The sequence below is a fragment of the Dama dama genome, chromosome 4 (genome assembly GCF_033118175.1).
Source record: "Dama dama isolate Ldn47 chromosome 4, ASM3311817v1, whole genome shotgun sequence".
NCBI classification, from domain to species: Eukaryota; Metazoa; Chordata; class Mammalia; order Artiodactyla; family Cervidae; genus Dama; species Dama dama.
Window position 1 is genome coordinate 60,879,805 of NC_083684.1, and position 26,444 is coordinate 60,906,248.

Genomic DNA, 26,444 nt, shown 5'->3' on the forward strand with positions numbered 1-26,444 from the left:
AAGTATTTGAGCTTCAGCATCAGCCGTTAATATGCAGGATTGATTTCCTTTATGAGTGACTGGTTTGATTTCCTTGCTGTCAAAGAGACTCTCAAGAGTCTTCTCCAGCACAATTCAAAAGCATCTATTCTTCAGCACTCAGCCTTCCAGGTCCAACTCTACACCCATACATGACTACTAGAAAAACCATGAAAGTCTCTCAGTCATATCTGACTCTGCAACCCCATGGACTGTGGCCTGCCAGGCTCCTGTGTCCATGGGATTTCCCAAGCAAGCATATTGGAGTGGGTAGCCATTCCCTTCTCCAGAGGATCTTATCGACCCAGGAATCGAGCCCAGGTCTCCTGCTTTGTAAGTGGATTCTTTACCATCTGAGCCACGCTTTAACCACGGCACACGGCAAAGAGAGCGGCATGGCACCCACTGCCCAAAATGACGGGGTTCTCCTTGAGGGCTCCAACTCTCTCCCTCCCCCCTACTCTGTTCCCCAGTAATATACAGAAGACCGTTAGCATCCAAAATCTTTTTAATAACAAGGTAGACTCTCGGGTTAGTTTTTGTAGCCACGGCTGGCTCGACGGCCTCTGGCACGCTCGAACTTCCGGCCCTTGGAGCGGACATAGGGTCTGCGGGGAGAGAAGGGGCCCACGTTAGAGTGAGTCAGGGGCTGCTGGGGCCTGCCAGCCAGCTGGGACTTCAGAACAGATGTTTGCTCTAACCAGCGGCACGGGGACACCCTCAGAGGGCCTCACTCAACTGAAGCAGGGCCAGAGGGGAAGCCTGGCAGCACAGGAGGCCAGATGGCCAGGAGTGGCTGAAGGGTCTGCACTAGGCCCTGGGGGCGTCAACCAGGGCGCCCCAGAGCTGGACAAAATGCAGGCCCCACCTGAGGTGCGGATAGGCCCCGAAGAACCCACACCAATGATGCTGGCTGGGCAGGGAGCTCAACACCCGAAGAACAGAGCTCTAAGCAGTCTTGAAGGAAAAGCAGAGATTCTAGGCTGACAGAAACAGCTGAAGCGCAGCGAGGCTGGCGTGCAGGGCATACTCACTTGGTGTGGCTATGCGGGGTTCCTGGGGCCTTGCCGAAATGCCTGTACACCTCTCGGCCCTTGCGAGGACCTAGGGAAGGGGAGGAAGGGGCGGCTCAGGCTGATCCGGGCTGGGGTGTGGGTGTAGGGGGGCTGTTCTTGTCCCTGACCTCCCAGACCCAGAAAGGGAAAGGCTGCCAGGAGCCACATGGCCCGGCCCCTCGAGCCACGAAGCACCACTCACCCGAGAGGAGGACGGTGCCGCAGCCCTTGGGGGAGTCCAGGGCCAGCTGGTCGAAGGTGAGGATCTTGCCCCCGGCCTTGAGGATGCGACTCCGGGCACGGCTGCTTACTCGCAGAGCACACACCTAGGGGACAGAGGACAGGCGTGGTCAGGGCCCCCGGATGGTGGCCCAGGAGCCTCCGGTCCACTGCCCAGACCCAGCAGGAATTCTGGCTGCTTATTCTGCCTGGTGACCAACTACTGGAGGCAAACGTCTGAGCCATAAGAATGCAGCCACTCAGTTTACATCTAGAAACCCACTTGACACCACAAACCGAAGCCAGTACACAGGTAAGAAAACCGAAGCACAAACATGCGTCACTTTGTCCAGAGATGATAAAGTGGCAGAGAATGCCAGATGTGAATTCTGCCTCAGAGCAAGCACCATCAGCAGGGCCCCAGAAACGGTTTGCCCAGGGATGCCCACCATCAACATCACCCCCCTGCAATTCAGGCTTGATGCCTGCCTCACCCAGAGGCAAGACAAGCCTGACGGCACCACGGCTGGACAAGGACCTCAGTGTGACCCACACCCCGTCTCCTGAGCCACACCTCCCCACTCACCTTCAGTTTGGGCACCTCCTGGACACGAACATCATCAGTTATAGTTCCCACGACCACAGCTGTTTTGCCTTCCCGGCCAGGAAGTTTCATCTTCCGGATCTGGAATGGGTGCAGGGGAGGGGGTCAGTGATACACACATTAAACAAGTCCCTTCTGGTGCTTAAATCCAATCCCACCGATTCAGGCATCCCAAGGGCCAACAGTTGTGCCCTGTCTGAGCTAAACCCATCCATACCACACCTCTCTAACTACCACAACAAGCCTAATTTCAGGTCCAGCCTGCAGAAAGCTCCAAAAAAAAATGCAAACAGATCTCTCCTACAGAAAGCTTTTGACAACTAGGACTTGTTCTAAGACTTCAAGCCTCAGAAGATTTCATAAAAGACACTGTAAACTGCACACACCCCCCACCCCCAACATGGTGAGAAAGAAAATGAGGCCAAGCCAGTCCAATGCTCCCACTATACAGCTTCCATAGGAGGGATCAGAGTTCTGCACCCACCACTGGATGAGGTGAAGCCAGCTATTAGCCAGGCTGCTACCAGAGCTCCAAGCCCACCCTTCCTCTTGAAGTCGGGCTCCAGACATGACCCAGTTGCTCCCCCAGGTTGGCTATGCCCCAGCACCAGCCCCTCACCATCCGGGAAAGGGAGAGCGGTGGCCGGTTGGTGCGGCTCATGAACAATCTCTTTAGGACAACCTGATTGAAGGTGGAGTTGGTTCGTCTGGCCAGGAACCTGTACAGCTGGAGCGGAAGGAAAATGAAGAGTGAGAACCCAGGGCAGCCCAGCCTCCCCTTCTCTCCCAGCTTTCTAACAAAGGGGCAAATAGAGGGAGAGAGTCCCGCCTGGCCAGGGACCCAGAAAACCCCCCACACCACCGCCCCTGCCGCCAGCTGTGAACAGGCCGAGACTGAAAACACTGGCATCTCCAGCAGCTCTGGAAAAGCAGATCCGTGCCTGTTCTCTGAAGTTCTGTTTCTGGGGTGTCCTTGATGAGGGATCTCTGGCCCCAACCTCACCTTGACCAACAGCCTCAGGTAAATGTCCTGGCTCTTGGGCTCCTTGCGTCGAACCTTTCGGTCCTTGTTGTGGCGGATGTCAACTCCCTGCAGGGGTGAAGGAAGGGAAGACCATGAACCCAACTCTCATTTGGCAGATTTCACATAAACATTTTCAATTATTCCTTACCTCTGAGGAACAGCTAAACGCGCAGTCTCTGGAGATAACCAATCCCAGACCCACACTGAGAACAATCAGAAAATCACTGAAAACTCCCTGGGCCTCAAGTCACTCTTTTTCAAAAAAAAAGGGGGGGGAAGAGTGCTAATTTTACACAGTAAGCTGTCAGCTCACAGCACAATGACCTTAATGGCACCCTTATTAACTCAAATTTTTAGTTCTTTAGCAGCTATGTTTTTCGAAAATGTAAGTACCATTTAACCTCTCAACGCTTGTTCCAACACGTGGAGTGTTATCAGAAACACTTAAACCAAGAACTGACTTTATTATCATAAAGGCAATGAGTGTATTTTTCAAGTACTCTGTACAGAACCAATCTTAAAATGACTTTTCAAGCATTATCTCCTTGACTCCAAAAACCTGACCAGGTAGTTTCCCACGCTAGTGCTAAGAAAGCTGAAGGAAGCCCACGATTTCCATCACACCCTCTGCCTGCTTTCCTGCAAATTTCTTAGACTATGTCATGAATTGTAAAGAACTACTTGTCAATAACTCTCATTTATCCAGCATTTAGGTATGCAAAGATCCTTGGTGAGCACTTTCTGTGAGCACTTCTTACCGAACTCACATCTCTGAAACAAAATTACTGAGTCTCCAACGAACAGATGCTTTCCGGTCACAGGGAATGCAGTGGGTAGGGAATTGAATCTCGAACGGAAGCCCGCCTGGTTCCCAAACTCGGGCACCAGCCGCTTGATGACTCCCCCCACCAGCACCCAACTTTCCAGGCTGGAGAGTGACAGAATACACAGGCAACACACGCAAGAGTGGCTGTGGAACCAGCTTCTGGATCCGAATCCTGGCTCCGCCACTTACTGGCACTGTAACCCTGGTCATACTACTTAACCTTCTTGCCCCTCAATCTGGTCATCTACGATGGGACCTATACGATAGAGAAGTACAGCAAGGGTGGGAGACTGAAGAAGCCCACCCCTGGCCTTCGGACTTCCAAAACAGCTCCCCACCGTGGAAGTCGCCTCCTTCGAACACCCCTGAACCCCTGCCTCCCTCTGGAATGTCCCCAGTCGGGGGCCGCAGTGGATGGCAGCGGATGGTCGAGCCCAGGACGCCGCAAAGCTAGCTCACCATGATGGCGCCTCCTCCTTAGCCAGCTCCGGAAAGAGAGAGCAGACGCGGGATGGGCGGGGAAAGCCTTCAGCGTGTGGCGCCTACTTGACATCACTTGGGCGACGCGGCGCTCTACTATGACTCACGCCTCTCTATGGTGAATCAGAAGGCCAGCTAGATGGGCGTTTCCGGAATTGAGTGGAGGAAACATCTAAAGGGGAACAAGGGCTGCGCCAAGGACGGAAGGACCCGCACGTCGGGGGCCTCTCTAGCCCTATCCACGCCCTGTTCTTGATAGTCTTCCGGAAGAAAAGGCTCTCGGAGTGTGAGAGATGTCGCGCGGAGCTAGTAAGAGGCGTCGCGCGGTGACGCTCTGGCCCGACGCCGACGGCCTCTCTGTGGCTCCCGGAGGACCCAGAGAACCGAGTATTAGAGGTGAGGAGGCGGGGCTGTCTGGCTAGTCTGGACCTCAGGGAAACCTCTGACCTCAAGCTTTGGGCGTTTCCTCAGGAGGCTCTCCTCTGTCTTATTGCTTGCTGCGCCTCTCAGGTGCGGCTGCAGCTCGGGAAGTCTTACTTGAGATGTAACCCGAGATCATCTTGCTGCAGCCTCGTTTGTGGCATCCTGTATTTCCAGTTTTTAGGTTCACCTTCTCCCTCTGCCCTCAGATGGCCCTTCCCTGAACCCTACTCGCCCCTGCCATCAGGAGGCTGCTTTTCCCAGCGGGAAAGATTCAGGTGGTCCAGCATGTTTGTTTGAGGGATGTGCACGGTACTGGAGCGTAAAGGAGGCAAGCTGAGGCCCCCCTCCCCGGGCTTTGGGGATGGGATGTAGAGAGGGGATGGGTAAAAAAAAAAAAAAAAAAAAAACTCCTGAAAGAGAGGGAGGGGAGCCTTAGAGGGAGACAGAGATTCCGAGAGGAGGAGGAATGGAGACTGAGAAGGGGAGTGGACAGAGAGCGAGGGTGATGAATTGGTGACGCGGGAGACTGAGAAGACCTAGGAAGAGGGAAGGTGGAGATCCAGAGAGAGCAGAGACATAGAAAGATGGTGATCGTTTGTAAGCTAATTCAGTTCGTGGCTTTGCTGTTAATACTTACTAATGGCGTGACCTTGGGCAAATCGCGTAACTTCTCCGTGCCTTACTTTTTTTATCTGGAAAAGGGTGATGATGGTAGAACTGGCACATAGAGTGTTTTGGAGCATTTAGTTTAAAAATTAGTTTAAAAGCTCAGGACAATGTTTGGTTCATAAGTGCTTGCTAAAAATTAGTATTTATTCTTGTTACTGACTTTACTGGATGGGACCAGATGGACTGGTTGGGGCAGTGATAAAGCTTCTTCCTTGTGGAAGCTCTGCCTCTAGGACCCGCAGTATTCCTATAATAGCTTGGCCTCCTTTACTCTGCCCTTCAGGCTCCTACTTACCTCTTCACAGAGCCACAGACCAAACCTGCACCATGAGCCCTGACTCCTTGCCCATACCACCCACCCATGGCCTCCGAACCAGGCCCAGTGTCTGGCTGATGTGGTAACACAGCGGAGGACCAGCAGATGAATGGACACCTTGAAGCAGAGGAGCGGCAGGACCAGGTAAGGGTCTCTGTGAAAGTCAAGATAACCATACCATGGGACAGTTTTCTTCTCCTCCTTGTCCCTGTGCCTTGGTCTTTGAGTCTCAGTCTCTTTGATCACTGTATCTTTCTTTTCCCTGGAGCTCTAAGCACACACTGTGTTTCTCGGTCTCTCCATCTTACTGGGTGTCTGTCCCTCTCTCAGGGTCATTCTTTGGCACATGTTATCTGGTGCTGTTGCTATTCTCAGTTGAACACTAGGTACACTGTTTTGCAGTAAGTGAACTTCATCCTCCATTTAGCTCTTTGTGGCACAGAGTCAGACACGACTGAAGTGACTTAGCAGCAGCAGCAAGCTCAGTCCCTATCTCCTTCAGCATGTGTCTTCCTCTCTACAATTCTGTTTCTAGGTCACCTGATATTATTCTTGCCTTGTTTCTTTCCGTTTCCCTGTGTCTTTGCCTCTCTATGTCTGTTTGTCAACATCTTTGCTTTCTGTCTCTTGGTCTCAGTTCCTCTCAGCCTCCAACATTCTCTCCCTTCCTCGCACTTGACCGAGAGATATATCTCTCTCAGATACTGTCTCTCCCATTCTCTTTCCTCTGTCTCTGTTTTGCCGTTTCACTGGGCAAATATGATGTCCCCATTCCAGTTTTTGCCCAAGGTAAACAGTTTGTGAATTAATGAGTCTCTCCTTCCTGGCTTTCATTCCAAAAGTGGCTGTCCCCATCTCTCTATGTGTCCATCATATTCTGGGTTTTCTTATGTCCTTACCTTGCACATTCTTAATTCTGTTGTCTTTGTTTGTTTATCTGTTTTCTGCTTTATGTCTTAAGTGTGTTACTGCCTCTACCTCTGCTTCTCTTGTACTGTTTTTGCATATCTCTACTCTTTGTTAGATGTGTTAAGATCATTCTCTATCTGCAGTTAAAGACCTCCCCCACGCTCCCTTCTCTTTTATAAACTCAAAGGATGGGACAGGCCCACGTGCCCTCAATAAAGATGGCAACAGGGGCGGTGGCCATGGGACCGTGTAGCCGCCTCTGCTGCGCCTGTGCCCTCACCTATAATGGCGGCTGATCTCGCGAAAGGCGATACCCCGCCCAGTTCTCCAGAGCTTCCGCACGGCAGGCCCCTGAGCAAAGCTCGCGAGTCGACTGGTCACGCCCCCGCAGGCTCTCATTGGTGCAATTCAGGCCGGCCGCGCGGCCATTGGCTGAGCGGATGCACACCCTCCCCCCCCACCCCTAGGTCTGGTGCGGACAGTTGATGATGACTAGAGGAGCTGTGTGAAGGAGGACCCGGTGTGTGAGGAGGGCCCGGGGCCGGGACATGGACCCAAGTCAGGAGGACTCAGGGACCAAGAGGAATGTATACGTAGGCCCGAGACTGGGGTACTAGTGGTGTGGGGTGGAGATGGAGAACCAGAGCCAGGACTGAGAGATCCAGGAATGAAAACTCAGGTCTGGAACCAGGTTCTGGAAATGGGGTGGGGATGAAGGCCCGGAATCCAGAGAACCAGAGACAGAGACTTAGGCTTATTGATTGGGGAGAACCTGTGGATGAAGACCAGGCCAGCAGCCTGGGGACCTAGGGACAGAATCGCAGGCCAAGGACTGGGGGAGATCTAGGGCTCCATGCAAGCTGATTTAAGGTAAGGGGAGGGGGGCGCGGTCAGTGCAAGTTTATGGGTGAACCTTGAAGAACCCCCCTGGGTAGGAGACAGAGGTCGCTCCTAAGAGTGAGTCCACAGATGGGGGTGTGTTTCTGGCGCAGTTCTGGGCCTGGGGTAGGTGAGGGGCAGAACTGATAGGTGACCGGGTGGGCGGGGCAGGGGGAACAAAGGTGAGCAGGAAGGAGGAGGCAGAAACTGGGCAGAGGGCAGGGGGAGGGGATCTCAGGCCCAGCTCCCAGTCTCTCCCTGGAGAGCAGGCGGCCAGACACCCAGGTCAGTGCTTGAGGTTCACCTCTTGGTCTCTGTCCCTTGCAGGTTCCCACATGTGGCTCTCCCTATCCGACCCCTTAATCCCTCCGTGTCACACCCCTTTCTCAGTCTTTCCAGATACTGCATCCCCTATCTCCTGCCTCTTCTGTGTCTTTCTCTCCACTGTTGTCTTGCTGATTCTTGGTGCACCTCTGGAGCCCCTACACTCTTCCTTGCTCTCTAAATATCTTTCACTGTATTAGGTTTGATCTCACTGAAGCTGTTTGTCTCCTCTCAGTGTTTCTCTGGTCTCAGACCTTTTTCTCTGTGTCTGAGTGTGTGCATGTGTATGTTTGCTCAGTAGCTCAGTCGTGTCTGACTCTCTATGACCCCATGGACTGTAGCCCGCTAGGCTCCTCTGTGGAATTTTCCAGGCAAGAATACTGGAGTGGGTTGCCATTTCCTACTCAGGGGATCTTCCCGATCCAGGAATCCAACCTACAGCCCTTGCATCTCCTGTACTGACAGGCGGACCCTTTACCACTGAGCCACCAGGGAAGCCCCATTGGCACATAGTATTGAATAATTATTGGGGGAATAAAGGAATGAATCTTTGCATGCCTGGGTGTGGACCCTCCAGGATGCTGGCCTTCTTGTCCACCTGACCTCTGCCCTGTGTCCTCAGGGTCTTTCCACACTGTGTCTGGGCCTGTCTCCCTCTGGTGCTTCCATCTCGCCTGTTGGCACCCCTCGCCTTGCTGTCTCCTCCTGTCCACAGGCCCTGCCCTTGCTCCCCTCTGCCCACCACGGGGCTCCTGGACTCTGACTCCTGCCCTCCTTCCTCCCCCACAGAGGCCAGAGCAGGAGCTGACCTGGAGCTGGGGCTACCGGCCTAGAAGCACCCTGGACAGGGTCAAGGCCATGGCCCCCCCACCGCCACTGACCCCCAGCACCCCACTCCTGCATGGCGAGTTTGGCTCCTACCCAGCCCGCGGCCCACGCTTCGCCCTCACTCTCACACCACAAGCCCTCCACATACAGCGGTTGCGCCCAAAGCCCGAGGCCCGGCCCCGGGGTGGCCTGGTCCTGCTGACCGAGGTCTCAGGCTGCTGCACCCTGCGGAGCCGAAGCCCCCTGGACTCAGCAGCCTACTTCTGCGTCTACACCTACCCCAGGGGCCGGCGTGGGGGCCGGCGCAGAGCTGCACGCACCTTCCGGGCCGACGGGGCAGCCACCTACGAGGAGAACCGCGCTGAGGCCCAGCGCTGGGCCACAGCCCTCACGTGTCTGCTCCGTGGACTGCCACTGCCTGGGGACGGGGGTGAGGCACTGGGCAGCCTCTCTGCCCTAAGGCCACCTCGGTGTCTCTGCGGATCTCCCTCTGTGGGCATCTCTGTGTCTCCTTTTCTGTGTGTCTGTCTGTGTGATGTGTCCCTCTGGCTTCGTATTGAAAGAGTGATATACAGACAGGGATGGGCTACAGAAGGAACAAAATCACAGGCAGAGGAGTCATGTTTGCTGCTCTTGCAAGATTTCAGTCTCTGTTCCCTTCCCTTTCCCTGGGTCCTGACCACAGATGAGTCAGAGGCTCCTGGGCTGGTGAGAGCAGCCAACTGAGACATGCTCCTAGGCCTGGAGATGGCATCTCATCCAGCTCTGGTTGGGGGGTGGGGGAAATCAAAGAAGGCTCATGGGCAGACACCCCCACCCAGGGTACTCAGATGGCACAAGGAGGTAAAGGTTCCGTGGTCCCCAGGTGGTGGGTTTTCCTTGGTCCTGACTGCATCCCACAGTGGAGTAACCTGACCCGGGGCCCAGGTGTTTGGGGGTGTGGAAGGTGGAAACCACAGCTTTCCTCCTTCCTCCCTGGAGTCCACAGGGCACGGGGATTAGACTCCCCAGCACTGCCTTTGTCTCCTCACCTGGGGGTGATGGGTGCACGGGGCTGTACACCTGGGCCTGAGCTGGTGAGGCCCGGGAAGAAAAAGCTGGACTTCCAGGTTTTGACGCCAGCCCTCCACTAGCTCCTTTGGGGCTATTTGCAGTTCCTGTTTCTGAAGTGAGGGGCCTGGGTCCCTGACCTCTGTAGACTCCTTCCCTTCTCTCTGCAGAAATCACCCCCGACCTCCTGCCGAGGCCGCCCCGTTTGCTCCTATTGGTCAATCCCTTTGGGGGTCGGGGCCTGGCCTGGCAGTGGTGTAAGAACCATGTGCTGCCCATGATTTCCGAAGCGGGACTGTCCTTCAACCTGATCCAGACAGGTAAGGGCGGTGTTAGGAGGGAGGTGGGAGCTGGGGGCTAGAGCTCCAGAGGCCGGGGGCGGGTGGTGGGTTCGGAGGTGTGGAAGAGCCCGCCTCACTTCTGGTTCCCCATGTTAGAACGACAGAACCACGCCCGTGAGCTGGTCCAGGGGCTGAACCTGAGCGAGTGGGACGGCATCATCACGGTCTCGGGAGATGGGGTGCTGTATGAGGTAGGGCAGGACCACCCTTCCTCAAGCCTGTGCCCGGGGGCACCGCGGGGGCCAGGACCAACACCCAGGTGTCTGGTCTCCCACCCTCCAGGTGCTGAATGGACTCCTACAACGCCCCGACTGGGAAGAGGCTGTGAAGACCCCCGTGGGCATTCTCCCCTGTGGCTCGGGCAACGCGTTAGCAGGAGCTGTGAACCAGCACGGGGGGTAGGTGGGAGGAGCCCTCCTGGGATAAGGGGCCTAGTCCATCTGCTTCGCAGCCCTCCCCCACTCCCTCAGCATTTTTGCCTGCCTTGTTCCAAGCGGTCTCCCTAGTGCCTAGAACTGTGCCTGGCACACAAGAGACACTCAGTGAATGCTTCTGCAGTGAAAGACCTGACAGGGAACCTGGCTCAGTAAGAAGAGCCCGCCTGGAGGTAGCCAGATGGTTGTGGGTGGGCCAAGGCCTGGTTCCCCGCCCCCGGTCTGCTTCCCTGTGTCTCTGTGTGCTGTCCACACCCCTCCCACCTGGTCCAGGAACGGAGTGTCTCACCAGCCCTGTTTACTCTTTCCTGCTGTGTCTGTCCATGTCTGATTGTGAAGATTTGAGCCGGCCCTGGGCATTGACCTGCTACTCAACTGCTCCTTACTGCTCTGCCGGGGTGGCAGCCACCCTCTGGACCTGCTCTCCGTGACTCTGGCCTCCGGCTCCCGCTGTTTCTCTTTCCTGTCTGTGGCCTGGGGCTTCGTGTCAGATGTGGACATCCAGAGCGAGCGCTTCAGGGCCCTGGGCAGTGCTCGCTTCACCCTGGGCACAGTCCTGGGCCTTGCCACGCTGCACACCTACCGCGGCCGCTTCTCCTACCTCCCTGCCACCGTGGAACCTGCCTCACCTAACCCTGCCCATGGCCTGCCAAGGGCCAAGTCAGAATTGACCCTGGCCCCGGCCCCAGCCCCAGCTGTGGCCCACTCACCCCTGCATCGCTCAGTGTCAGACCTGCCCCTGCCCCTGCCCCAGCCTGCCCTGACCTCCCCTGGCTCACCTGAACCCCTGCCCATCCTGTCCCTCAACGGTGGGGGCCCAGAGCTGGCTGGGGACTGGGGTGGGGCTGGGGATGCTCCACTGTCCCCGGACCCACTGCTGCCCTCGCCCCCGGGGACCCCCAAGGCAGCTCAGCTCTCACCCATCAGCGAGGGGCCCTCAGAAATGGCAGCATCATCTGGGCTCCCACCTCCCACCCCTGGCGCCCCGGTAGCCACCTCTGCTGGGGGACCACCTGACCACCTGCTCCCTCCTCTAGGCACTCCGCTACCCCCAGACTGGGTGACAATGGAGGGAGACTTTGTGCTTATTTTGGCCATCTTACCCAGCCACCTGGGGGCTGACCTCGTGGCGGCCCCCCACGCGCGCTTTGACGACGGCCTGGTGCACCTGTGCTGGGTGCGTAGCGGCATCTCGCGGGCGGCGCTACTGCGCCTGTTTCTGGCCATGGAGCGTGGTAACCACTTCAGCCTGGGCTGTCCGCACCTGGGCTACGCCGCGGCTCGTGCCTTCCGCCTCGAGCCGCTCACGCCTCGCGGAGTGCTCACGGTGGACGGGGAGCAGGTGGAGTACGGGCCATTGCAGGCGCAGGTGCATCCTGGCCTTGGTACGTTGCTCACGGGTCCTCCAGGCTGCCCTGGGCGGGAAGCCTAAACCCGACCAAGTTTGGAGCCCGCCCAGGGCGGGGCTTACATTCCCATAGGGGCGGAGCCCGAGCTAGGGGGCACGGCGAGGCTGCTGGAGTTCGCGCGGAAGCCGCACACTGGTCCCAGCCGCGTCTCGGGATTGCGCCCTACCCTAGGGGACCAGAGGTGATGCCGGAAGATGTCCCGAACTCCAGGGGCTTGGGGTCGCTCCAAGGGTAGTGCCTGATCAATGAGGGCGGGATACACTCCAGGTCCTCGCGCCCGGCTCGTAGAAAGCCAGGTCGGCTGAGGGTGGAGCCTGTCTTAACGCGTCGTCCAGTGACGCGACCTGGAATGTACCTGCCGGGGAGGCCTTGGCTAATTGGCCCCGTCTTCTCCGGTGCCTCCACCTAGCTGGCCAATCAGCCCGGGAGGGGCAGGTTCCCCCGGGCCGGCGCTCCGATTTGCACTAATGTTCCTCTACCCCCGGGTGGGGAAGTTCGTATCCTGTCTTCTGTGCGCGTTCCCCCTGCCCCAATCTTCAAAGCAATTGAAAAGGTCTATGCAATAAAGGCAGTGGCTTCATTCCTCTCAGGTCCTCGCCCCTTCCTCCATCCGGCAGCCCGTGGGAGGGATCGGACTCTGGGCACTCCTGCCTTTTATGGACCGAAGCCCAGACCTGCCCATGGACTGCGGCCAGCGTAACCCGCTGGCCTTTAACTAGGGCCAGGGAGCTGCCTCCTCCCCCACGACAGCTGGCTCTGGGGTTCTCAAGATTTATTCAGGATCGTGTTAACGGAGGCGGTGGGAGGATGGGGGACACACAGGACCCTCCCCGCCCCCGTGAGGGAGCGGGGAGGCTCGCTTTTTCTTAAAAATATAAATGTATTTATCTGCATCATCACGTCCCTAGGGCACCCAGCTGGCCGGCCCGTGGGCCACAGGGCAGGGAAGGGAAGAGGGTGTCAGGGCACAAGTCTGAGCGAGGCGGAGGAGAGCTCCGCCTGGGGGGGTGGGGTGGGGGCGGCCTCACAGGGCTCCGTGCTGGGCCTGGTATCGGGACAGCACAGCGCGGTAGTGCGACAGCTCCTGGCGCACGGCAACCACCTCCTGCCGCAGCAGGGCGTTCTCCTTCTCCAGGAAGGCCGCCCGCACCGATATCTGGTTCTCCTTGAGCCTCCGGGCGTCTCGGGACCGCTTGGCTGCCTCGTTATTCTTGTACCGTCGGCTCCAGTATTTCTCATCCTGGGTGGGCAGGAAAGCACTGAGGTCGAGAGGGGCCCGGCCCCAGCGAGAGAAGGGAGGAACAGCTTTGCTTGTGCCTTCTGGGACCAGACTACAGCTGGGAGAGCCCCCGCCGCCCCGGGGGCTGCTTCTGGCGCAGCAGTGGGGTACCAGGTCTCCAGTGGATGGGTACCCAAGGGTCTGGCCTTCTAGGGCCCTGGTTGCTAAGGAAAGTGGGCCCATAGCAACAGCGAAGGCAGGAGATAGCCACCTACCTTAAGCAACTGAGCTTTATAGTCTCCACTGTGCAAAGCAGACCCAAGCTCTTCTCGCTTGACAAAAGGCCTGCAGTTAGCTCCCTGGTTTGCTAAGGATATCGGTTCCCTAGCAACAAGGCCTACAGGGCCTGAGGGCATCTCCTAGTGAAAAGCCCTATACATCACCTTTTCAGATCCTGGTTGCTGGGCTTCCTAGTGATGGGGTTTGGTGTCCCATAAACACCTCTCAGAGCTGGGCCCTTCTGACCTGGTTGCCAAGGCAACCTTATCCCTCCTCAGCAAACAAAAGTGAGGTATAAGTGGTCCCAGTGACCACAGCCAGTCTCTGATGCATTGGCTCAATTACTGTCTTGTTTTTGGCCACACAGTGCAGCATGCAGGATCTTAGTTCCCCAACCAGGAACCAAAACTGTGCCCTCTGTGTTGGGAGCTCGGAGTCTTAACCACTGGACTGCCAGGGAAAGTCCCTCTGACCCAGTGACTTTGCATAGAGGCCAGGGAGTTGCCTCCTCCCAACAGGCCCTGGTTGCAAAAGGGTCTGTCCCGAGACCTTCCCACACCATCATGTTTAGAGTTCTCCAGTCCTTGAATTTGGCTGTGAGGGAGGACCACTCCTTAGCAACAAGGACCACCCAGAGCTCTGAAAGATGCCCCTGCAACCTCATTCCATTAAAGGCTAGTGCCTGCTTGCTAGGGCAAATCCAGTCCCTAACAACAGAGCCCTGTGGCAGGAGAAACCACTGGTCTAGATTTGGTTTACAGGCCAGTACTCACTGGGCTTCCCCGGTGGCGCTAGGGGTAAAGAACTCGTTTGCCAGTGCAGGAAACACAAGAGACGTGGGGTCGACCCCTGGGTCAGGAAGATCCCCTGAAGGAGGGCATGGCAACTCACTCCAGTATTCTTGCCTGGAGAATCCCATGGACAGAAGAGCCTGGAGGGCTACAGTCCATGAGGTCGCAAAGAGTTAGACATGACTGAAGTGACTTAGCACGTACTCACTGACTGGTTCAAGTAGTTATGTCTTACATAAGGACATGGCAAAGTCTTGTGAGACCAGGCCCAGGCACCGCTTTTAGGGAAGACCCCAGGCCTGGAAAAGACAGAGTGCTAGAAAGTTGCAGTTACTGCCCCAAATACCTCAAATTGGAATGTGGCCCTGGCTGCAAATGAGAACCTGAGGCCTCTCACCAGTGAGCCCAGAAAACAAGGCCTAGAGAGGCTGGCAAACTCTTCATCCTAGGCAGATGCAATTGCCCTGAAAAAGTGAAAGTCGCTCACTTGTGTCCGACACTTTGCGACCCCGTGGACTGTAGCTAGGTAGGCTCCTCCGTCCATGGAATTTGCCAGGCAAGAATACTGGAGTGGGTAGCCATTCCCTTCTCCAGGGGAATATTCCCAACCCAGGGATCAAACCCAGGTTTCCTACATTGCAGGCGGGTTCTTTACTGTCTGAGTCACCAGGGAAGCCCTGTTGCCCTGAAGGATGCCCCAAGCCAGAAGACCAACCCCAGCCAAGCTGGCTGCTCAGAAGAAACAAGCTGATACCCCATTCTGAAGGGATGTGATCCTTAGCAAGTGTAGTGACTAGTAGACCCTGAAGCCTGCTACAGTGAGGGTTTTGGGTCCAATTGATAGGAGAAACTCCAAGCCTGTAAAACCAGTCCCAGGAGGGCTGGCTGAGTCTGAGTCCCACAATGATTCCCTTTTCACAAATCTCGAACCCAAACCTCTGCCCCCCGTGCAGCTGCCCATGGTCCTTGGCTGTAGGTTTGAAAACGTGAGTGCTAAACATGGTGAGAAACCCAGGTCTGACTGTGAAAGGAGGGCCATCCCGGGCTGTGGGGCCAGCATGCACAAGCCTGTGTTCCACACCCAGCAACACTCACCTTCTGCTCCTCTGGCACCTGGATCTTCCGCGCCTTCTTCATGATTGGCTGGGGCTTGAGCTCCTCTTCGGAGAAGCGGTGTCTCCGAGGGTCAAAGGTCTCATGGCCGGGAATGCTGGACAGGGCTAAATCTGCTGGGTCAGGCTCAAAGGTCATCAGCACCTCCACCGTATCTGGGTCCACAGGGCTGGGTGTGTCCCGAGAGGTCAGACCTTGGGGAAACAGAATGTACCACCTGAAGGCATGATTACATGGGGAAAGGGGTTCCCCAGAGGCTACCAAGGAAGGTCCTTTATGGGGTCAAACATAAAGCCCACCAGGGATTAACCTCCCTAATATAAAATATGAAGATTCCCTAAGCCACAAAGATGCTTAGCAGTTATGAAACCAAGTCCCACTTGCCACACAGGAAAACCAAGGCCCAGTACTATGTGACCGGCCCTAAGTAGCACAAGTACCTGGATCATTGCTTCTAAAAACCTCAGGACTTTAGAGTTAGCTTCTTTCCTACAGTCCTACCCTTCTTAACTGAATCCCCGACCAAAGCCTAGATTCCAAGGAAAAGTGTCCTGATGACACTTCAAGTTAGCTTCTTAAGAGTTATTAAGTCCGAAGAGTGAGGAAGCATAATGAGGTTGGTTCAAGCGTAAAGACTGCCTGTATCTTTAAGAGAGCGCCAGCCGGGGCCAACTGAGGACACAGGTTCAGGGCCGAGTCACGTGCTGGCGCCTGCTTCCCGCCCTCCCACCCCCCCAGCCCCGCCGCCACAGGCGCCCTCACGTTTCTCCAGTCCCGCCCCCTCTCTCGAGATCGCGCATGCGCGAAGCACGGAGCAGGGAGGAGGACTCACGTGGCGCGGGAATGTGCGGCTGGGAAGGGGAGGGCGTCAGTCCTGCGGGGAGGTCGGGACCAGGATCAGGTGTGTCCGGGAATCCCCGACCTGCTGTCCGACCCTGGCAACCCCAGGGTGCCCACCTTTCCTCTTGCTCCCTGGGGTCTCAGCTCTCAACCTCAAGGCCCCTCTGCTTTCTACCGAACACTCGAGGACGGCCCCCCTCTATGTTCTCAGGTCCCACACATTCTCGCCACTGGGATAAGCACGATTCTGGGACCCCAGGGCACCTCTTGCAGGAATATAGAAAGCTCAGTCCTTGCCCCAGTCAATGAAAGACCTAGGACAACGATCCTTTCTGAAGGACTCCCGGGATCCGGGGCGCCCGCCTCTCTCCACTAGGGGGACCGAGGAAGCAGGGCCGCCAGTCCCTTTTGTCCTGGAGAAACAGGTCTGTGCCCAGCCCTTTTCTTTCTCTCTCGCAAAGGGCCTAGGAGTTCCGGCCCTACCCCAGTTGCACCGATTCCGGGCCCAGATTTTGGGGCGCAGTCCAGAATAAACTCCGGTAAATAACTCCGGTGTTCTGGAATCTCAGTCCCGACTCCTCGAGTATCCAGACCCTTTGTCCTCACGTCCCACATAAAAGTTCACACGACCTCACCACTGGGCAGGCTTCCTGGAACTTGGGGTCCCAAGTCCCTCATCTCCTATAGGGGTCCGGGAGACCCAGTTCCCTGATCCATTAAGGAACACAAAGTCTGGACACATCTCTAGACGTCTCCCGATTAGGGGTCACGGACTTCGGGCATGCAGCCCCAGAACCACGGTCCCAAACCCTTGTCGCACAGCCCCGCCCTCTGGAGCCCAAGCCCCGCCCAACCGGGACCCTGCCTCGCCCCCGCAGTCGCACCTGCGCGGTGGCCGCCGGCGGCCCCGAGGGCAGCCCGGGCGGGGGCGTGCCCAGGCGAAGAGCGAGGGGAGGCCGAGCCGCAGGAGCCGGGCCCCGGGGAGGGTGCGGGAGTGCGCACCGGTGAGGGCGCTGGCGACGCGCCGCCCGGGGGCGGCGGGCTGGGAGGGAGCCCGTGCTCCAGCAGGAAGGCGTCCAGGTCCACGTACTCCACGTCGCCGAACGGCAGTGTCCGCTCCCACAGTAGCGGCGCCAACAAACCCGGGCCGGGCGCAGCCCCCGGGCGTCCCCTCGGGGACCCACCGCCCACCACCGCCCCAGCTGAAGCATCCGCCGGGCCCGCCGTCTCCAGGCCCGGCCCGGGGACTGTTGCCGCTGGCGGGGGCGCCTTGCGCTCCTTTTCCTTCAGGAGACCTGCGGGCCAGGGAAAGAGGGCAGGGTGGGGAGGAAGAGGAAGAGAAGAGATAAAGAATCAACTCCGAGTGGAGAGAAACGCGAGGAACGAGGGGATAGATCCCCGCACCGCAGAGATCCAGAGAGCGGGGACACAGAAAGGAGGTGGGAGAGAGACCGGAGAACGAGAGCAAGGACCCAGAGAGAGGAGGAAACAGAGGCTCAGAGCCGGAGAGAGAGACCCAGAAAGCATGAACAGAGACGGGGACGGTGGACCAGGAGAGGGGCGGAGACTCAGAAAGAGCCGAGGACAGGGATGCAAAGAGGGATGGGGAAAGAGACCCAGGAAGGGGAGCGGAAATTCAGACAGAGGTAGGTGGAGGGTTGGGCAGGTGAGAGAAAAAAATGACAACTCTGTAATCACTCTGTAATCTACAACCTCCCCCCCCCCCCCCCCCACACACACACCCGGCGCACAGTACTCCCTTCTCCCCGCCTCCACACTCTTTAAGGCGGCAGGAAGGGGCTCTATTCCTGGGGAACATTCCTCATCCCTAGACGCCATGTGACCCCAGGAGGCCCCGCCCAAGCCCGTGTAACAACCGTGTGAGCCTTCGACACACCCCCTCCCTTCTCCCCGGACCCCAGGGGTCCAGGCGCTCGGAACCAAAAGGAAGACGGGGCTGGGGCCTAGAGTCTTGAGTCCTCTGGTGGACTGGCGTGAGGGCCGGTACTTTTGGGTCCTGGGAGCTAGGGGTCTAAACACCTAAGTACTGGGGTATTTAAAGGTTGGACTTTGGGTATTTACAGAGGATGGACTCTTGGCACTTAGAAGGTAGCTGGGGACCCCTCCCCGCACTTGAGTCCCTAAGGGAGTCCGGTGTCTGAGTTGGGTGAGATGGGGGCTAGAACTCACAGCTAGTTGGCTCTTTGGGCTTGCTGGTCCCCTGCAGAAGGCTTCGCAGCCCAAGCAGCGCTCCCCCACCAGGGGGGGCTCCAGTCGGGCCTCCCAGCAGCAGGGGGGCCGGGGTCCTGTCGCTCACAGGCCGCGCCATCGCCCGGCACCTGCCCGCAGGCTCACGGATTCATGGAGAGGCGAACAGCTGGCTTGCCAGTCAGCGGCACACTCCGATGGTTCGGGCAAGTGTCTGCCCAGAGGCGGGCGAGCGTAGCTTGCAAACCTCCAGAATACTGCAAATCCTAGGAGCGACGGGGATTTGCAGTCCTTGGTGCAGAAACGTGCAACTCAAGAGGGTCCCAGAAGAGCATACAGTCTGGGTGAGGGGGTGATCAAATCAGGCGGCCGGCTCTTTGCAACTGAGAGTTCAGGGGGACACAAGGCGCTCCTTGTACAAGGTGGGCGAGCCTGGCTCTTGCAAAATCTGCGGCTCTCTCCAAGGAAGGAGCTTTGCAATCTGCACCGAGAGGTGTGCGCGGACCGCCGGGGGAGAGGGCAGAGGGAGGCGGCTGCCTTGAGGCGTGGCCAAAGCAAACTTCTTTCGCGGAAAAAAAAAAAAAAAAGCCAAACCAAAACACCCGACGCCACCAGAGCGCACCCCTCCTCTCATCCCCCACCCGACTCTGGCCTTGGACCCCAGCCGCGTGCCTCCCTCCAGCTGAAAGCGCGGGCCAATCGCGTCCTGACCCCTCTAGACGCACAGCCAATGGGACCCCTGGATCCGCCAAGGCCCAGAAGTGCGAGAGAGGGGCTCAGAGCGTGAAGTTACCTAGCCTTTTGAAGGGAGGCGGGACCCTGACCTACATTTACCCAATGGGAGATGGCTCTGGGGGCGGGACTGTGACCCAGTTCGGGCCAATGAGGCAGACGGGAGGGGGAAGCACATGGCTCTGCGCGTGCTGCCTGCCCGGGAGGGTGGGTAATTGGGTGGGAGGAGAGAAGCGCTGCTTAAAGGAGCCACACATCCAAGTAACTCTCGGGAAACCGGAAGCCAAAAAATAGACTAGTGGGGTTTAGGAAAAGGGCGATGGTTTCTAGAAGGCTACTATTCTTTAGTACCCAAATGTTTCCCCGCCATGCCTAGAATGAGACCACGGAGATACAGGAAGTATTCTGTCCCTTTAATAGCTTTGTTTTGGGGGTGACTACCGTCCCCTAGTGGGGAGGGTTGGGAAAGGCAGGCGCAGTCCTCGATGGGGAGTCTCAGCGACCATGGGGGGCACCATCCACTGTAAGATGACAAGGGTAGAGGACGTTAGTTTAGGGCAAGATAGGATGGACCTTGCAGGGGGCGTGCAAGGGGCGGGTAGGGGGCGGGGGGGGGGCCACGCGGGCCTCTACCACAGGGAGGCTGCAAAGGGGGGAATCGGAATGTACCAGGTTGACAAGCTGGGGGAAACGGCCAGGTTGCCTGGCACTGGGCTGAACCATAGCGGGGCAGCAGGAGGGTGGAATAGGGACATTCAGTTTCAGCATTAGGCTGAACTACCTGAAGGTATTCATGGGGAGGTTTGGGCTGTACCATGTTGAGAAGCCAGCGAGGTGGACTAGATCACGGGACTGAACCACGAGGAGGCAGTAGGGGGAGAAGGGGAGTGTACCACGTTGTGTGTGTTTTTTTTTTTTTTGGTTTGTTTTTTTTTCAGTAAGGGACGTGCCAGATTATGGTACAGTATAGGGTTGTACCTCATGAAAACAGGGGAAAGGATCTGGGCTGTACCATTTCGGAAAGCCCTAGTTATAAGAACCACGGACAGGATCGTACCACAAGGGAACCAGGGGACTCGGGTTATACACCGAGTTGCAAGTTGCAGGCAGTGAAGAATAGCAAATCACGGACCTGCAATGGTCTAAGACAGGAAGGTGGGTTGTACCACTTTGACACAAAGGGAGAAAGAGCGAGGGAGAGTTCAGGAGGCTGGGTCACACAGAAGCAGCAAGGGAGGGGTTGGACTGCATCATATTGAAACATCAAGGGGAGACACATATGTGGGTTAGACCAAGACGTGTAAGGGGCTGCAGACTGCATCATACCATGCAGGCGGTAGTTGGGGCCTCGGCAGCGCCTCTCGGGGTGCCGGGGGTCCCTGTTGCCCCTCAAGGCCCTGTGGGCCAAGGGCTGCAGGGGCCGGCCGTTACCGCTGAGGCTCTGGAAGATCTGGGACGGAGGATTCTGGCTCAGAAGTCTCAGGGAGTGCATCTGCCACGAAAGCGGGGTGGGAAACTGGGAGTGAGTAATAAATAGCCCTGGAAGCAGCGGGCAGGAAGCCCCGCCCCTGGGGGCGGGTGGGCGGAGTCTTGCTCAGCCCCGCCCCCGACAGCCCGAGGACGCTCGGACCCTCGAATCCCCTCCAGTTCCCTGTCAAGCGAGGGTAAAAGGGTAGGTGAGGCAAGGGGACACCCAGGCCAAGGAACGGGTTGGGGGGTGGCAGGGAGGGGGGGAAATGGGCTGACAGGGTCACCTGGAGGGAGGTGATATTGAGGGCCCTGTCAATGAGGATCCAGGTAACAGTCTCCGAGCAGGGTGGGGTGCTGAGAGAGCCCTGATAGGTGATGAAGCCAAAGGACTCAGGGAACAGGAGCTCCAGGCTCAGATCTTGAAGAAAGTAGGCATCATCTGCAGGAATATCAGGTCAGAGTGAAGAGGGATGTCCCTGCGGAACTCCCCTATGTGCATAAACCATCCCCCATCCACCCCCCCCCACACCGCCCCCCCCCCCCCACCCTCGCCCAGTGCCCAGGGACTTACTCTTATAGGAGATGCGGGTGATGGTGTCACGGTTAAGGAGGCGGCTGAGGAACGGGTTTGAGCTACCAGCCACCTGTGTGGAGATATGCAGTGAAGAGAGAGGAACCCAGAAACCCAAGCTTCCCCAATCCCTTCCTCCCCTAGGACCCCAAAGACTGGGCCTCCTAGCTCCCTCTTCTCAGACCCCAGGTCCAGACTCTCCTTTCCTCCCTGGGCTCACATTGACAAAGAGGCTGAGAATGGCCAGGCCATTGGGGCCCCGGGTGGCGGCGCTGAGGTTCCCATAGAGTTCTTGGTTGAAGTGGATGAGCTGCACCTAAGAGGGAAGCACAGAGAGCGGGGTCTCCTGGAAGAAGGGGAGGGCAGGATGGGCAATGGGAGCAACTTTGGGGTTCCAAGTCAGGTTAAGGATTAGTGCTCACGAGGTGGGGGGGGGGGCTGTGGATTCTGTGGAGGAAGATGGGATGAGGGATGAAAAGGAGGGTGACTATGGCTGATTCATACTGATGTTCGACAGAAAACAACTAAATTCTATAAAGCAATTATCCTTAATTTAAAAATAAATTTAAAAAAATTTTAAAGGAAAAAAAAAAGGAGGGTGAGGTGGGAGGAGGACTTCCCAGGTGGCCACCCCAGTGGTAAAGAATCCACCTGCCAATGCAAGAGATGTGGGTTCGATCCCTGAGTCGGGAAGATCCCCTGGAGGAGGAAATGGCACCCCCCTCCAGTATTCTTGCAGGGAGGATCCCTTGGACAGAGGAGCCTGGTGGGTTACCGTCCATGGGGTTGCAAAGAGACACAATTGAGCGTCTGAGCATGCATGCAGGAGGTGGGAGGAATTGGGTTGACTTAGAGTGAAGGTCGAGGGTCAGAGGTCAGCGGCCATCACCTCAGCAGAGAAACCCTGATGGTTGATCTGGTGTTCAGAGCCAGCTCCATCACGTGCTCCAAATAGCAGCCGCAGTTCACTGAGTCGGTGGCTATAAAGGAGGGGCCCCCCAGACACATTAACCACAGGCCGGGGCGCAGGCAGGAAGGAGACATGGCGACCGGTGTTGTACAGCGTTCCGCGGAGCTGTGGGGGAGGCGGAGGCGGTCAGGGGAACGCGAGAAATCTTTTCCCGACTGTTTTCCATTCATACATTTGCCACAGCCAATATCCATGTAATCATTCGGCATAGTTTGAACATTGGAAAAGACCCTGATGCTGGGAAAGATTGAAGGCGGGAGGAGAAGGGGACGACAGAGGATGAGATGGTTGGATGGCATCACCGACTCAATGGACATGAGTTTGGGTGAACTCCAGGAGTTGGTGATGGACAGGGAGGCCTGGTGTGCTGCAGTCCATGGGGCCACAAAGAGTCGGACACGACTGAGCGACTGAACTGAACTGAATAGTTTGAACACTAATGTCTTTCCAGGCTCTGGGCTGATCCTTGGTAGATGCTCAATAGTGGTGAATTTAATTAACAAGTATTTATTGAGCTGCTACTATGTGCCATGGATGCCAGGGAGAGAGCCATGAGCAAGTAGACAAAAACTCTGGAGCTCATGGGGCTTCTGTTCGAATGAAGGAGAAACAATAAATACTGAATCATATAAGTAAATGCTTAATTAATTACATCCTATGCCCACACTGAGGAGCATTGGGAGTTCTAACAAGTGGAAAACCCAGGGAATTCTCTGGTAGTCCAGTGGTTAGGACTCCTGTGCTCCCACTGCTGGGGCCTGGGTGTCAGTCCCTGGTTGGGGAACTAAGAATTTGCAAGCAGCACGGCCAAAAAAAAAAAAAAAAAAAAGGAAACCCAGAGAATGGAGTAGGGGTGGGGTGTCAGGAATGGCTTCCAAGAGGAAGTGACATGTGAATGGTGACCTGAAAGATAAGGAGGGGTTATTTGCAAGGAGTGAGGAGAAGGGTATTCCAGAAGGGGGAACAGTCTGTGCAAAGGCCCTGAGGTGGCCTATTTTAATAACAGTGAAGAAGCCTGGGACCAGAGCCCATTAAGCAAAGGAGAGTGTGGTGATGGGAGCCGGGTGGTGCAGAGCCTTGTGGGCAATGATGGGGTATTTTGTGTTTTTATTTAAATAATTGAATAGATATAACACATTTGGCACAGTACCGGGCACAGGCTAAGTGCTGTGTAAGTGTATGCTGTCATTACTTATCCTAACAAAAAGATTTTGAGTAGGAGAGAGTGGTATGATCCAGTTTATGTTTGTAAACATCTCTCTATCTGTGGGATGAAGAATGGGTTGCAGGAGGCAGAGAAGCAGGCCAGCAAAGATGCTATAGCATCAGTCCCAATGAAGATGATGGTGGGACCAGTGGAGGGACAACAAGTGAATGCTATTTAGCAGGAAAACTAGAAAGGGAACGGATGGGAAACGGAAGTGAGGGAGGAAATGGGATGGGGAAGCTCTGAGACTTTTGGCTGGGTGACCAGGGAGTGCCAGCTCTTCTAAGAAATAATATTGCAACGCGGGCAAGAGCGTGGATTCTGGAACTACCTTGCCGAGGTCTGAATCCCAGCCCTGGCACTCTCTGGCTGTGTGACCTCAGGTAACTAACTTAACCTCTCTGTGCCTCCGTTTCTGTATCCATAAAATAAAGATAATAATAGCACCTATTTCGTGGTGCTGTGAAGATTAGAGGATTCATCAAGTTTGAAAACAGTGCCTGGCCCAGGAGACGATCTGTTTTACCATTGCTTCTAAGAGAGGGGAAGACTAGGAGCCATGTTTGCGGAGGGAAGAATCGGTGATCATTTGCGAGTGTAACTAGCCTCCTCTCTACGGTGAGAGTAGACCTCCTCCCCCAAGGCTAGCCTCCCAACTCAAAGCTCCACCCCCTATCCCCACTCAGGCCCCGCCCCAGTGGATTCGGTAACCCCGCCCACCAGGTCCCTTACCTTCTCTCCCCCCGTGCTGAGTCTCAGCGGGGGCAGAAAGGGGTCATAGAGGACCCTCTTCAGCTCCACATCCACGGGGCTCTGACGCTTCCCCACGGCACAGAGACTCCAGGCTGCGTTCACCAGGCCCCAGAAGGGAGGTCCTGGGAGCCGAGGTGGGATAGGGAGAAAAGGAAGTCAGAAATAAGGACTGGATCCCTAGACGGGCCCGCCACGAAGGCTGTCGGCTGGATTCCCGGATCCCAGGAGAGGAAGGGCTGGGAATCTGGACTCCTGGCTCTGAGGGAGGAGGGGGCTGGGATCCAGAATCCTGGGGTCCTAGAAGAATCTTGGAGGCGTTTCCTAAGGACCTCCCCCCCCCCTCCATCCCCCTAACACCTCCAAGTCTCTTTGATCAAACCTATCTTAAATTGTCATTGGGGGAAGAAACTACAACTCCCAGCAGGCCCCGGGACTGCCAAACAACCCATTCGCTGCCTGCCTACCCCAGAGGTCATGGGAGTTGTAGTTCTTTCAGTCTCCTTGTCCCACAGCCGGATAATGAATGAAGTAGGAAGAAGGAGTTAAGAGAGGGCAGGAGGAGGCGGGGGAACGGGGCCACTGAACCTCTGGTTCTCAGCAAGAGCCAGGACCTACCTGCCTCTTTCCCAGGAAACATACACACTCACTCTTCCACCCCCACACTGTTACCTTCCAGTCACTCCCACTCACTACTTGAAATGCGCATGTATAATGTCCCATGCTGAGCCACTCGGGTTCAGAAGCTGGGCCTCCTGAGGAAGGAGGAAGGGGCCGGGACCCTCGGGCCTGGGGCGTGGGGAGGGCGGGCGGGAAGGAGAGGACTTCTGGGTCTCAGGAAGAAAGCGCCCGGCAGCCCAGACTCCAGAGTCCCCGCCCTGGCTGCACCTGGCACGAAGTTCCCCTGGAGATTATCCTTGTAGCTCCACCAGTCCTCTGGGTCAGGTGCGGTTCCGATGTGCGCTGGGGAGAGAGCAGCCTGTACCCCTCTCCTTGGCGCCCCACCCCACCCCTCCCTCAGGGGCTCTTGCCCCAACCCCCCAGGCCTTACCTGCCGCTCCCAGTGCGGCCCAGAGTACCAGCGCCCGAGGGGCGCTCAGACGAGCTGCAGCCCCCATCCCCAAGAGGCCTCGGAGTGACCCCTTCCCAATGTCCCGCCGGCCCTCTCTCAGCTTCTCCCCCTTTTTGCGGAACCCTAACCCCTCCCAGGACTTCCAGCCTTCCGCTCCTCCCTACAGGGAGTCCCAGCTCCCCAGTTACTGTGGCAATGGGAGACTGAGACCCCCACCCCCTCCCCTCTCTCCTCTCCTCTCTCGCTTTACCTCCCCTTTCTCTCCTCTTTTCCTGAACCCTCCAGGCTTGCTCTACCTCCCGATCTTCCTACTCCCCTCTCTGCCTTCTGCTTCTCCCTCCGGTTCCCTCTGGGTTCCTAATGCACACTCCCCTTCTTCGCTCTCTTTTCATTAAAAGCTCTTCCAAGCCCCCTAACTCCATTCCTCCATCCTGCTTCCCTCACCTCCTCCTCCCTCCCTTCCTTCTCGGTCCCTGCTTCTCCCTGCTCCCTTCTCCCCTTCTTCTCCTCCTCACTCTCTCCCTCTCAGCCTCCAGCTCCTCTCTCCCTCCCCACCTCCTCCTCTCCTGCCTCTTCTGTTTCTCTGTCTCTCTCCTCCCTTCCTCCCTCCTGCCCCTCCCTCTCTTCTCTCTCTTGCAGTTATTTAATTTTTCTGTCGTTGTTTGGGGGTGGGGGTGGGGGCTCTCACAGCAGAGAACCCTCCTCTCCGGGCTGGTGTGGATGGAGTGGGGGTGTCCAAGGGGCAGGATGGAGGGGTCACTGGGGGGCTGATCCCCAGCTCCCAGATGCACTGGGGCCTTGGGGGTGGGGGTGGCCCGGACACCTGGGGCCCAAGAGCTGGCAGTTTCCATCCTCCGCAGAAGAGGGAAGGGGGGGCGCTTAAGGTGGAGCTGGGAGAGTCCTCGAGGTCTCTGCGCCCAGAGCTGCTGGCCCCAGAGGATCAGGGGTACCTCCAGCTCACGGGGACCCAGGTTGGAGCCCGCATCACTGCCTGCAGCCCCCCGCCCAGTGCATCACTCGGGCCTCCACCAGGGGCTCCCTTAACTCGGCTAGGGGATCCCCTGGGAGACTTGAGTGCGGTGTGGGCGGCTGACCAGGAGAGGGAGGCAGAGACTTGGAGAGGGAGAGAGAGCGAGGCAGAAGGTGGAGCCGGGAAGGCAGAGAAGAGAGAGCAGAGGTGAGGTCAGGGAACTGTGGAGGCTGGGGAAGGCGAGCCTGAGATCAGGACAGAGAGACAGGATGGAGGGAGATGCAGGGTAGAGAAGAGAGGGCAGGGTGGGGCGGCTGCGGGTTTGGGCGGGAGGAGATGGCGGCAGGAGAGACAGACCGACTTCCATACCTTGAATGTAAGAAATCCAGAAACTGATACACACATAGAGGGGGCAGAGATAGAGGACACCGCCCCCCCCCTCAC

General features: G+C 57.0%; 4 protein-coding genes across 14 annotated transcripts; 1 reads left to right on the plus strand and 3 right to left on the minus strand.

Moving 5' to 3' along the window:
• Positions 1-508: 508 nt before the first annotated feature.
• Positions 509-4,341, minus strand: RPL18 (ribosomal protein L18). Its single transcript, XM_061139763.1, has 7 exons — positions 4,206-4,341; positions 2,900-2,986; positions 2,516-2,623; positions 1,879-1,977; positions 1,276-1,399; positions 1,053-1,122; positions 509-626 (listed from the first exon to the last, which is right to left on the minus strand). Exons 1-7 carry the CDS (start codon positions 4,206-4,208, stop codon positions 551-553), a joined length of 567 nt encoding a protein of 188 aa, XP_060995746.1. The 5' UTR covers positions 4,209-4,341; the 3' UTR covers positions 509-550.
• A 124-nt stretch (positions 4,342-4,465) lies between these two features.
• Positions 4,466-12,397, plus strand: SPHK2 (sphingosine kinase 2). 9 transcript variants are annotated; one of them, XM_061139751.1, is made up of 7 exons: positions 4,466-4,622; positions 5,602-5,778; positions 8,536-9,004; positions 9,795-9,944; positions 10,062-10,156; positions 10,248-10,363; positions 10,739-12,397. In XM_061139751.1, the coding sequence occupies exons 2-7, from the start codon at positions 5,740-5,742 to the stop codon at positions 11,829-11,831; spliced, it is 1,962 nt and encodes a 653-aa protein (XP_060995734.1). In that variant the 5' UTR covers positions 4,466-4,622; positions 5,602-5,739; the 3' UTR covers positions 11,832-12,397. The 9 variants fall into 9 exon arrangements, with proteins under 9 accessions (XP_060995734.1, XP_060995733.1, XP_060995735.1 ...); XM_061139750.1 differs by having other exon boundaries at positions 4,467-4,622; positions 5,624-5,778; XM_061139752.1 differs by lacking the exon at positions 4,466-4,622 and adding an exon at positions 4,656-4,977 and having other exon boundaries at positions 5,624-5,778.
• A 168-nt stretch (positions 12,398-12,565) lies between these two features.
• Positions 12,566-19,061, minus strand: DBP (D-box binding PAR bZIP transcription factor). Of its 3 annotated transcripts, none has more exons than XM_061139760.1 (4): positions 18,241-19,061; positions 16,935-17,345; positions 15,193-15,404; positions 12,566-13,048 (listed from the first exon to the last, which is right to left on the minus strand). In XM_061139760.1, exons 1-4 carry the CDS (start codon positions 18,377-18,379, stop codon positions 12,833-12,835), a joined length of 978 nt encoding a protein of 325 aa, XP_060995743.1. In that variant the 5' UTR covers positions 18,380-19,061; the 3' UTR covers positions 12,566-12,832. The 3 variants fall into 3 exon arrangements, with proteins under 3 accessions (XP_060995743.1, XP_060995745.1, XP_060995744.1); XM_061139762.1 differs by lacking the exon at positions 18,241-19,061 and adding an exon at positions 17,793-18,234 and having other exon boundaries at positions 17,053-17,345; XM_061139761.1 differs by lacking the exon at positions 18,241-19,061 and adding an exon at positions 17,793-18,234.
• Positions 19,062-19,404: 343 nt separating this feature from the next.
• Positions 19,405-25,233, minus strand: CA11 (carbonic anhydrase 11). Its single transcript, XM_061136154.1, has 9 exons — positions 25,010-25,233; positions 24,847-24,921; positions 23,941-24,083; positions 21,921-22,106; positions 21,252-21,347; positions 21,032-21,104; positions 20,745-20,899; positions 20,317-20,482; positions 19,405-19,511 (listed from the first exon to the last, which is right to left on the minus strand). The coding sequence occupies exons 1-9, from the start codon at positions 25,074-25,076 to the stop codon at positions 19,486-19,488; spliced, it is 987 nt and encodes a 328-aa protein (XP_060992137.1). The 5' UTR covers positions 25,077-25,233; the 3' UTR covers positions 19,405-19,485.
• Positions 25,234-26,444: the final 1,211 nt, after the last annotated feature.

Bases quoted from the DNA above. Each gene is read 5' to 3' on its own strand.
- RPL18 (XM_061139763.1), bottom strand. The intron at 1,978-2,515 runs GTGAGGGGCTGG...CACCCATTCCAG, and splicing joins CGCTCTCCCTTTCCCGGATG to ATCCGGAAGATGAAACTTCC. The intron at 1,400-1,878 runs GTGAGTGGGGAG...TCTGTCCCCTAG, and splicing joins AGGAGGTGCCCAAACTGAAG to GTGTGTGCTCTGCGAGTAAG.
- SPHK2 (XM_061139751.1), top strand. From the start codon at position 5,740: ATGAATGGACACCTTGAAGCAGAGGAGCGGCAGGACCAG. The intron at 5,779-8,535 runs GTAAGGGTCTCT...CCTCCCCCACAG, and splicing joins CAGAGGAGCGGCAGGACCAG to AGGCCAGAGCAGGAGCTGAC. The intron at 9,945-10,061 runs GTAAGGGCGGTG...TCCCCATGTTAG, and splicing joins CTTCAACCTGATCCAGACAG to AACGACAGAACCACGCCCGT.
- DBP (XM_061139760.1), bottom strand. From the start codon at position 18,379: ATGGCGCGGCCTGTGAGCGACAGGACCCCGGCCCCCCTGCTGCTGGGA. The intron at 17,346-18,240 runs GTGAGTTCTAGC...CCTGGCCCGCAG, and splicing joins GCCCAAAGAGCCAACTAGCT to GTCTCCTGAAGGAAAAGGAG. The intron at 13,049-15,192 runs GTGAGTGTTGCT...CTGCCCACCCAG, and splicing joins AGGTGCCAGAGGAGCAGAAG to GATGAGAAATACTGGAGCCG.
- CA11 (XM_061136154.1), bottom strand. From the start codon at position 25,076: ATGGGGGCTGCAGCTCGTCTGAGCGCCCCTCGGGCGCTGGTACTCTGG. The intron at 22,107-23,940 runs GTAAGGGACCTG...CCTCCCCCACAG, and splicing joins TCAGCACGGGGGGAGAGAAG to CTCCGCGGAACGCTGTACAA. The intron at 20,900-21,031 runs GTAAGTCCCTGG...ATATTCCTGCAG, and splicing joins CACCCGCATCTCCTATAAGA to ATGATGCCTACTTTCTTCAA.